General features: G+C 41.7%; 1 protein-coding gene across 1 annotated transcript in view; it reads left to right on the top strand.

Annotated features, from left to right (window-relative positions):
- The window catches only part of dcaf15 (DDB1 and CUL4 associated factor 15), a 34,362-nt gene extending 23,351 nt beyond the window's left edge, over positions 1-11,011 (top strand). Inside the window, exons 6-13 of the mRNA XM_028822619.2 lie at positions 3,647-3,814; positions 4,392-4,886; positions 8,315-8,406; positions 8,615-8,743; positions 8,873-8,955; positions 9,475-9,579; positions 9,713-9,828; positions 10,320-11,011. Coding sequence (XP_028678452.1) covers positions 3,647-3,814; positions 4,392-4,886; positions 8,315-8,406; positions 8,615-8,743; positions 8,873-8,955; positions 9,475-9,579; positions 9,713-9,828; positions 10,320-10,375 — 1,244 coding nt within the window. The 3' untranslated portion in view covers positions 10,376-11,011. The remainder of the gene's footprint in view (positions 1-3,646; positions 3,815-4,391; positions 4,887-8,314; positions 8,407-8,614; positions 8,744-8,872; positions 8,956-9,474; positions 9,580-9,712; positions 9,829-10,319) is intronic.
- Positions 11,012-11,496: the final 485 nt, after the last annotated feature.

Genomic DNA, 11,496 nt, shown 5'->3' on the forward strand with positions numbered 1-11,496 from the left:
AATGGTTTAACGGCTTTTCTCATGTTTACCAAGATTAGCTGGTTACCACTACAGTTACTTACTCCACTCTACTTAGCCCTGGACAATTTTGTGATGAGATGTATTCCTTTTCATATAATGTGACGCCACCGTCGGTGAAGTGTTCTTTGGCCCTCTTGACCTAACTCCCTGCACTTCTATTTTCACCCAATCATCCTCTGCCTTCTCCACATGCCCAAACCACCTTAGTCTGTTCCTCCTCAGCATAAAACCTTTTACCTCCACACCAAATCTTTCTCTTAACTCTGCATTCATCTCCCTCTCACTCTGTGACATTCCGCACATCTTCCTTGTCCTTCTCATTTCTGTTATTTCCAGCTTTGCTTCATGTTCCATCTTCATCTGCCTAGAATTTGGTCCCACACTGCATTATACTCCTCACACATCTTTCCTACACTTTTCCCTTCAATGTTGGAGAGAGTCCTTCAGAAGTTAGAACATCTCCCAGAACTTTTGCACACACACACCTTTCACCTCGCTATCACAGTGGTGTCCGTACTTCTTTCTGCCCTCAACATGTAACCAAAGTAGCAGAACGTCACTACTTCCTTCAAAACAACTCCATTGCTGATATCTAAATTTACACTTGTTACACTATCCTGAATGCCTTCCCCCTTCTGCAAACGAAGTTTGCACTTGCTGCTGGCAGACTGACCTTCACGGTCCTACATATTATGTGCATAAACTTCCGGCAGCTTATGAATTACCACAGTACCTATACTACACTTGCTGTACGCCCATATATCCACCTATTCCACATCTCCTTTCACTTTGGTCCTTTCTACAATTAGCTTGTGGTCTTTCGCATATCAGATCTTTCCATTGTATTCTCTTATTCCATTCTATTTTACTTTTTGTCATCCATATGAGCTTTTTATATAAATGTGGGATATTATGCATGAAACATTTTGAGCTTAGATTACTCGGGGGGGGGGGATGGGGGGTGTGGAACTCCAGGCCTGGTGGGCTGCAGTGGCTGCAGGTTTTCATTCTAACCCTTTTCCTAATCAGTGACCAGTTTTCACTGCTAATGTTAACTTCATTTCCCTTCAATTTAATTAGCCCTTCTTTTAAGGATTCAGTCCTCTGAATGTACAAGGGGGCTCCGCCCCCTGCTCGCTTCGCTTGCCTACCCCCGGCGTTGGGTATCCTGAAATACATTAGTTGAGCTCGTTCGTTTTGGACCCGTGCCCACTTTTCCCGCGGCATTTCAGATGCGCATTGTAGGCACCTGCGTTCATTGATGTTATCCAGGCGGGCTCGTGTTTGTATATCCGTCAGTCAAGCTCTTTTGTTTTGAACCTGTGCCTGCTTTGCTTCCGCAGTTTCAGACGCACGTTGTAGGCGCCTGTGTTCATTGATCCTATCCAGGTGGGCTCGTATTTGTATCGTTGAGCTGTATTGTGTTTGAATTTGGTGTAAAGCGTTCAGCGGTTTGTACAATCCCAAGCAGCACATTATTCCTAACTTCACTCCGCAGTAGTGCCACACACAATATGGCGGTGACGCCTGCGCCTTCTGTACTATGTTGGGTTCAACTATGCTGTGTAGGCTCCTTTTGCCTTTTGAACTTTCCCGCGCCTTCTGTACCATCTTTGTGGACCTGTGGGGCCTCCGTAGCCTCTTCCGTTTGATTGTGGGCTGCAGCGCAGAATCCTCTTTTTTGTGTGGATGTGTCATTAGTCGTTAGCTATGGGCACGTTGTTGCTTCATTTCTCATTCACGTCAGTTGAGCTGTTTAGTTTTTGGGCCGTGACTCCTTCGTGTGCGGTGGATGCGACTTAGCTTGCAGTTTGAGACGTGCGCTGTACGTGCCTGCGCAGTACGTCTCATGGTCCCATCGCCGTGTACCTGCGTCCATGCCATCCGGTTTACCATTCTCGGTTAGTAATATGGATTCCTTTCTTTATTAAATGACAGCCAAACAGAAATGAGATGTGAAACGAGCGGACAGAGGAGCAGCCAAACTGGGATTTCAAACTCCAACCAATCTCTTAATGAGAAGCTGATTCTTGCTGTTAATTAAGCCTGTTATTTAATTCCATGGCTTGTTGCTCTCATTCTGCCACAGCAGACATTTCCAAAAGCGTTGATTTTTCTCTTTTTTTTTTAAGAACACCGTCAAAATGTTTTGGTGACCTGAGAGATCAGCCTTACCGAGACCATCACCTTTCTTTATTTTCAGATGTTGTGTGATGGGCACAGGGAACCTGGTCATGTGGTGGCTCGTTTTGTGTCTTCTTATTGTTTGGCTGCTAATTAAGGACAAAGAGACAACTAAGGGGCCTGAGTCAAGTTAATTAAAACAAAGGCAAAAGAAGTTAATTAGTAGCAAAAACTGGTCACTAATGAAGAAGATGGTTAGAATGAAAACCTGCAGCCATTTCGGCCCTCCAGGCCCAGAATTCGACTCCCATGGATGACCTAATTCTAGGAAGAAGCTTTATAATTTGTTTGGACAAGCGCTTTGAGGATAATTATTAGCTATTTAGATAATGCGTTTTTTTTATTTTTTTATGTAGATTTATTAAGCGATCCGAGTCTGCCTGCCAATTTCAGATAATACATTTGTACACGTCACTAGAACACTTCAGGCCAAGATTTAATTATATATTTGATGAGATTGTGTTGTAAATTTCAGGTATTACACCATTCACAATGCTTGGCTGAGTATATTGCACATTTAATAATTTAAAGTATGGCGTCCTTGATTTTTCTATAGTTAAATTTTGTGACAGTTGGGATCTGCTAATATGTAGAAATTAGGAGTCCAAAAGTGAAAGAGCACGTGTGTGTCAAATCAGGCTTCAAGATGTGCTATTTGAGGCAGAAACCTTAACAACTTCAAAGAACAATCTGGATGAGGTATTGGGGCAGCTTAGACATTAGCTAAACAAATGGGCTTGATGGACTAAATGGTCTCCTCCTCGTTTGTCAAATTTCTTATGTTTCTTTAGTCGTAAAACTATATTTTATTTGATCATAGCACTTACTAGGTGGTACTAAACTTTACAGCTGGATGACAAAGTGGACACAGTGTGTAGTGTTGGCGTCTCATGGATCCAGCATCCTAGCTGTCAGTCCTTTGCCTGGACATTGTCCTAGTACATTTTATTAATTCTCTTAGTGTTAATGTAGAGTTTCCTCCTACTACTCTCAATTTCTAGTGGTGGTAGAACTAGTTCCATTTACTTACATAGAAGCATTCGTAATGCAGATGCCCACATCGGTTTGTGTGCAAAATGCGGTGCCTGTTTAAAACTAGAGGCAATGCTGACATTGTTTTCTTCAAATTCTTTGTCTTTGTTCATGTAGCATAATACAGACTTTGTAAATCATGCACATTAACTTAACTCACATTTTTAAAACAAAGTCTTCAGAAATCATCAATGTATATACCAATTGTGCATTAATTAAAAAAAAAAATAATAAAGGTTCAGTTCTAAGCAATTGACTGGCTGATGCATCAGTAGTATTTTGCCGCCTTTTTTCCTTGTTGGTTCCTTTAAGGATCCATAGACAGGCGATATTTTTCAGATATTGTAATATCTCAACGTGTATCCTAATGGTTTCCTTATTTCTGTTTTATGCTTCTCCTTCAATTTAGGTAGCAGTGCCCAGTGCCTCCGGCATGGGTTCATGCTAAACACAAAGTATCAGGTGGTCTATCCTTTCCCAACCTTCCAGCCTGCTTTCCAGCTGAAGAAAGATCAGGTTGTGCTTCTCAATACCAGTTACTCACTTGTTGCCTGTGCTGTGTCTGTCCATAATGCAGGTAAGAGACAGCTGCTTCATTTTTGTGTTTTAATTTATTTGCACAGTTCAGTTAAGAGATGAGTGAGGTCGTCTTGTATATAAACGTTTTACGCATGGAAGTGTGTGTGTGTGTCTGTCCTGTCCGGAAGTGTGAGGCTACAGCATGAAGCTCAAAATGCCGGCAAGGTGACCCCAAGTTAACGAGTCAGAAGAAGAAAGAAGTATGAGGCTACAGCATGAAGCTGAAAGAAGGTGACTCTGTCGCCAAAGTGAGACCACCAAGGAAAGACAAATGAGAGAAACTCACTTAGCCACTGATAGACAAGGCGGGGTGGGGGAGCACGTATGCAAAACAAAAACTTCAACTCTGCATTTCAATTTTTTGTCTGACAATTTCAATAGTTTCTAGGAGCCCAGGCTTTTTACAGCACAGGCTTACACCGCTAGTATGTTATAAAATCTCAGCTACTAAATGTTTTATATTCCAGCAAGACAAGGTTTAAAAGCATATGGTAGAATTCAAGAAATGATTAGTGTATTTATGAGTGTATCTGAAGAGACTGTTTTTGTTTTTTACCCCTTTGACTTGTATGTAGAAAATGACCAACAGGAGAGTGATCAAGTCTTGTACTGTCGAACAGAACCACAGTTAGGATCACCTAAGACTTTCAGAAGCCCCAGCAGCTCGCCAGAAAGGAAACCGGCGCCACATTGTGAGGATCTAGCCAAGAACCCCTCATCCCTGCTTTCATGTGACCATGCCATGTTAATAAATGAAGTCAAAGATTCTGCATCAGACATTTTTAGGAAAGCACATGAACAAAAGTGTATCACTCTTGAAGCAAAAGCAGAGTCTAAAAGAAGTGAGCAGAGAGACACAAGTCCTGTGGCTGGCCCATCTCGGCAGATGGAAGGAAAGCGAAGTGATCCAGGTGAAGCACAAGATGATCCTCGGTGCCACATACCTCAATCGCAAAGTTCATCTTCAGTCACAGTCCAGCCAGAGGGTCCGGGAACAGACTTAGGCTATGTCAATTATACCAAATTACGCTATTGCATGGAACCACAAGGGAGTGCTGAGCCAGAAACTGGTGAGTGGTTTTACTGTGTGAAATTCAATCCAATTTTTTTTTTCTGTTTTTATATTTTTAACAGTAAGCAAAGCAAAACTTTTATTGGTTGTCAGCCATTAACCTGCTGATTGCCCATCTAATTCCTATTTGTAAAAACATGTTTAATGAAATCCAACATTGCTGTAACGATCATCCATATACTTGTGGGCTTTTATATTTACTGTAACTAATCTTAGTACATTTTATTTCTTCATTTTTTATTCAATGTATAAACCTCTACAATATCGAAATGTAAGTTCTAAATTTTTAAAGAGCAAAACAATATTAACTGCTTTGCTAAGATGTGCTTAAATACTTTGATATAACCAAAGTCTGTAACTGGTAGTACTCTGCAAAGATGATAATGGTGGAGTATTGTAATATTTTTATTAATGACAAGCCATCCCTTATGGCTTCGCCTGCATATAAGTGAAACAGGACAGTGAGGAGAGCCCTGCCCGGCTGCTTACTCCTGACGTCCCCTCAGCCCGCAGGCTCTGACTCGGATTAACTTGAATATATCACTCCTGCAAGCAAACTATGATTCTTAGCGCATCGAGAAAAGTCACAAAATCAGCTGGAATGTTCAAGCAAATTTTAGAAAAGCCGATCTAAATCTGTTAAGCAATCCTCTCGTTCGCTAGCTAAGCGGATGTAAGATACACCCCAAGGGTGGTGTGTGAGTGAGGAGGGCCCGCCCCCATCTCCTCGGCCTGCTGCATCACTCTTGGATTCACACAAGTAAATCCATACTGCAAGCGAACTGAGATACTTAACATGATGAGAGAATTCACAAAATCAACCGGAATGTTCAAGCAAATTCTAGAAAAAACCCGATCAAAATCCGTTAAGTAGTTCTCTTGTGAAAAACAGACGTTGGATTTTATTTATATATAGAGATGGGGACCAAAATATGGAATTTTTAGATTTAATTTTAGCCTTTTATAAATATGTAGCAATAGTGATATTATTAGAAAGTTATTTGTGGACTGCAGAAGCAAAGAATTTTGTTAGTAGCACTACAGATATTCCCATACCCGTGCCAAGTTCCAAAAATGCCTTTTAGTATGGATTTGCATACTTGATAAACACACAGACATACTGTATGTTTGGCTTTATACTTGACATCAGATAGATGCTGGACTTGTTAGGGTCTGCAGTATAGATTAACCAGGCTTATAGGGTGTTGGTTATATAGCACCCACTTTATTTTAATTTCAAATGGTTAAGTCGTGTGGCATACTTGTTGTGCATATTGAGAATAAGTATATCTCTCTCTCTTATATAAAAAAAATCCTGGGATGAGACAACTTTTTCTTTTTTGAAGAGATTTATTTTCAAGATCTGCTAGACGAAACTTTGGCCATGAGATTTTTTCAAGTCCCACCCTCCTCTCAACCATTTATGGTTCACGGCCCACGCCCACGGCCCTCTCACCTCTCATTCGTGTGAATGCTTTTGACAGACACACTTCCTGTGCTCTCAGCTCTTATAAATTTTAATGTTTTCCTAAGTTCCCAATTAAAGAAGACGTATTATGTCCAAATCTTACTGAAGAATTTCATTCCGAAGGGTTATCAACAGAAAAGATGAGTACACGGGCAGTCCTAGTACAGAGAAACGATGTCAAACAAATTAATGTGAAAATTGTTGATCGGTTTCATGGCAGATTGGTTAAATGCGTATCAATAGACTCTGCTGAAACAGTTGGTGATGGTGTGGAAGGTGAAAACATCAACTTACAATATCCCGAAGAATATCTACAACCGTTAACACCGTCCGGTCTTTCACCGCATGAATTACTGCAGAAAGAAGGATGTATCCAAGAAAGGTAATGTAGTACATCTTCAGGGGATAACATTAGATAGATATAGATACTTTATTAATCCCAAGGGGAAATTCAAACACCACAGCAAACTGATACAAAAAACAATATTAAATTAAAGAGTAATAAAAATGTAGGTAAAAGCAGACAATAACTTTGTATAATGTTAACGTTTACTGAACCCTAGCGGGTGGAATTGAATGAGTCGAATAGTTTGGGGGAGGAACGATCTCCTCAGTCTGTCAGTGGAGCAGGACGGTGACAGCAGTCTGTCACTGAAGCTGCTCCTCTGTCTGGAGACGATCCTGTTCAGTGGATGCAGTGGATTCTCCATGATTGACAGGAGTCTGCTCAGCGCCCGTCGCTCCACCACAGATGTCAAACTGTCCAGCTCCGTGCCTACAATAGAGCCTGCCTTCCTCACCAGTTTATCCAGGCGTGAGGTGTCCTCCTTCTTTATGCTGCCTCCTCAGCACACTACCGTGTAGAAGAGAGCGCTCACCACAACCATCTGAGAGAACATCTGCAGCATCTTATTGCAGATGTTGAAGGATGCCAGTCTTCTAAGGAAGTATAGCCAGCTCTGTCCTCTCTTGCACAGAGCATTAGTATTGGCAGTCTAGTCTAATTTATCATCCAGCTGCACTCCGAGGTATTTATAGGTCTGCACCCTCTGCACAAAGTCACCTCTGATGATCACAGGGTCCATGAGGGGTCTGGGCCTCCTAAAATCCACCACCAGCTCCTTGGTTTTGCTGGTGTTCAGGTGTAGGTGGTTTGAGTCGCACCATTTCACAAAGTCCTTGATGAGGTTCCTATACTCCTCCTCCTGCCCACTCCTGATGCAGCCCACAATAGCAGTGTCGTCAGCGAACTTTTGCACATGGCAGGACTCTGAGTTGTATTAGAAGTCCGATGTATATAGACTGAACAGGACCGGAGAAAGCAGAGTCCCCTGCAGTGCTCCTGTGTTGCTGACCACAATTATTATTATTTGCTTGCTCAATTGTGTGTGTGTGTGTGTGTGTGTGTGTGTTTTCCCCTTTAGTCGGCCGTCAAACAATAAAGCAAATCAAAATAAGCTAACAAATGACCAGTGAAATCGGGGATGGTCTCAAACAGCCTTGCATGTTCACCCATTTCTGTTAATGAACCCCATTATTTTAGTTTTATGGCACGGAAGTGTTGCCATTCTGTCACACCAGTCATTTCAAAAGATTTTCCAAAGGTTTGATTTGAAACCCCCAAGATCACCATCCAAATACTGTGTGGACCACAATGGGTACTATTTCTCAGGTGTTCACCTTTTATTGTAAATATCCTTTTGAATGAAGGTACAAGTGCAATGCAATCTTAGTTTGGTTGTTGGTTAAACAAAATATGAAGGAATTAAAATGCAACTTAAAGATAATCAAGGCAACATAGTGAGTGTGTACAATTAACAACAGTAATTGGAGAAACTAGCTGGAGTGGAAACCAGCAGCCTTCCATGATCTGAGTTTGACACCCCAGCCTTAAGAGTCTTAACAAAATTTACAAATAAACTGTCCCGTCTTTTTTTTCATGTCTGTTTTGTGTTCAGAATATGAAGACGACAAAATCCTGTTACCGTTTACAGTCACTGACCTGAGGGGAAGGAGGTTACATGCACTTCGCGGCGAGTCAAAGGTTCAGGTGGGACACGAGCATTGCTGTACTCTTTCTCACCCAAATATATATGGTTGATAAATTTTTGTTGGAATCCACACACCACACCAGTACATTTTAAGAACTTTTAAGCAAATATTTCCTTTAGGAAGATACATTTTTTTTTTTTTTTTTTGGATTCTGGAAAATTGGAATTGCTGTCTTTTATTAATACTGCACATGTGTTTGTTCAAAGGGTCAGTACGTCACAGTGGAGCAGCTCACTCTAGACTTTGAGTATGTCATCAATGAGGTCATTAGGAATGATGCTGCCTGGTCGAAACAATTTTGCTCCTTCAGTGATTATGATATTGTCATTCTAGAGGTAAGAGCAGAACTTCTGACCTGCTTGCCCCATCCAAGTGTTTTTTGTCCACATTGCCTGATTTTTATTTATTTATTTATTTATTTGTGTATTTATTTATTTATTTATTTATTTATTTAAATCTTCTAGGTTTGCTCCGAAATGAACCAGGTAGTGATCAACATTGGTTTGCTGCTTTTAGCTTTCCCTACTCCAGAGGAGAGCCAGACCAGGTATGTTAAGGACTGGATTTACAGGAAATTTAAATGACTCTTGGACAATAGCCCCTCATCTTAACTTCCATCCATTATCCAACCAGCTATATCCTAACTACAGGGTCACGGGGGGTCTGCTGGAGCCAATCCCAGCCAACACAGGGTGCAAGGCAGGAAACAAACCCCGGGCAGGGTGCCAGCCCACCGCAGGGCACACACAGACCCACACACCAATCACACACTAGGGATAATTTAGCATCGCCAATGCACCTAACCTGCATGTCTTTGGACTATGGGAGGAAACCCACGCAGACACGGGGAGAACATGGAAACTCCATGCAGGGAGGACCCGGGAAGCGAACCAACTGCAAGGCAGCAGTGCTACCCAATGTGCCACCCTCGTGTTAACTTACTTGGGGTAAATTAATTTAACACCGTTCCCTGTAAACCATGTTGTTTATATTGACATGATGTCAAGTCATAACGCAGAAGAAAAGAAGAAGGTGAGAAATGTTTTATTCGATTGCATCCACACAGGCCCAATACGTACCACACCAGTCTGAAGGTTGCCTGGGACCTGAACACCGGTGCTTTTGTCACAGTTGCTGTTGGGGATCTCACTGAAGTCAAAGGACAGACCAGGTATGCAGATTTTTATTTTGTGTATTTGTATGAATTGGATGGTTTTTTATTTTTGATTTGATGGTTGCAGGTTCTCCAGAATGCCCATTTTTATTATGGTTATTCATTTTAATATGTTCCCATTGCCTTCTAGTGGCAGTGTGTGGAGTTCATACAGGAAAACGTGCGTCAACACAGTGATGAAATGGCTTGTTCCAGAAAACAGTACACGGTACATCAATCGCATGACCAATGAAGCACTGCACAAAGGTAGGTCTGTATGATGGGGGTGTTTTAGAGGATGGTGTTTTTGATCTGCTGCTTGCATCTTAGTTTTCATCTGACCTCTGGTATTCAGAAGTGTTCAGTGCTGCTGCATCATGGATCTAGCACGCTGGTTTCAGATCCCATACCTGCTTGTTTCCTGTGTGGAGTTTGCATGTTCCCTCAGTGTTTGTGTGGCATTTATTTCCTTCCCACATTCCCAGACATCTGTGCCCTAAAGCTAATTGGGTGATTCTAAACTGGCTGTGTTTCTGTGTACGCATGAGTGGGCTCTGTGATGAACCGGCCATTTCCTGCTTTAGTGCTGGCAGAGAAGGCCTGGCCTTACTTACAACCCTGCACTGCATAAAGCATAAAGATTTTTATTTTATTTTTTTTTGAGAGTGTTGTGTTCTTGTGTTGAGCATCCTGGACTTTGCTATGCTTTTGGTAAAAACCTCACAGTTTCTCTTTATTCTATTTATGCTTCTTTAAAGGCTCATCTCTTAAAGTCCTGCCAGACAGTGATCGGTACACATGGATTGTGCTCTGAGTGAGGTGCTGTCCAACAAAGTGTTTAAGACGTGAAGCCGCCACCGTACACAACAATCCAAACTCTACCTCTCTTTATTGTTCATGCATTCCAAACAGGAATAAATTTTTTTTTTTTTTTTTTTTTGCTGTTCTCACTACAAATGCTGTGGACAAAGCCTACAAGGATCAAAGAGTCGGGCACATGATGGGGTGAAGTTCGTGGACAAATAAGAAACTGGACTTTGCTTAAAAATAAAAAGACGTAAGGGATTGCCATTGATGAACTAAGGGGCCCAAGCTGGAGACTTGAATTTCGTAAAATAGAGCAAGTTTGCTTGGGTGGGCCTTGGAACAGGGCAGAGTGTTTATTTTCACGTTGTAGAAGTCATTTGATGGACAGAAAAGGACTGACTGATGTTCGTTTGAGTATGCTGCTCAGGAAAATGTAACCTCTATCTGGATTTGTGCAGCATTTGGGTTTTAGGAGACTTGGTATGGGCTTTGTGTAGTAGCTGCTGAACCCACATTGAGAATCCCGCTGCCTCAGTTTTGATATCTACTGAGCAAAGGTCATTTTACTTGAAATGTAACTTAGGTATAGGAGACATTGTTGTCAAGTTGCTAAAATGCAATAAACTATCTTTCGTTCTGTGTTTTTATGAGTGAAGTGTGATGAGGTGTTCAAATACTGGACTGAATCGTATTGCTTTGGTCCTTGCACTCTGTGTTGACTTGTGTTTATTTAATAAGATGACTGATTTGTCTTGGGTTTTTGCTGTCAAAATGTATTGCATTCTCTCTGGAAGGTGCTTGGGAGGGGTGTTGGGGAGATGCAGAAAATTACTCCGTCATTTGCTTCTTGCTTAGTCTTTCTCTGTTGTAGATGAAGAAGGTGCTTAAGTTCTGTGTTCTAAATCCTCCATCCATCTGTCCATCTTCATCCTGCTGTTTCCAGTCTGTCAGAGAGCTGGTGACTGTTCAATACTGGACCCAATCTTAGAGGTGACTCTGAACAGAGAGGGGCCACGTCAGTTAAGCTAACAGACACACGTTAGAACAGTGGGAAGACATAGGGTGAAAGTGCAGACTCTACACAGTCTGCGCCGAGGTCAGATTTAATAGCAGCCACACAAATGCTGA

Source organism: Erpetoichthys calabaricus, chromosome 17, assembly GCF_900747795.2.
Source record: "Erpetoichthys calabaricus chromosome 17, fErpCal1.3, whole genome shotgun sequence".
NCBI lineage: Eukaryota > Metazoa > Chordata > Cladistia > Polypteriformes > Polypteridae > Erpetoichthys > Erpetoichthys calabaricus.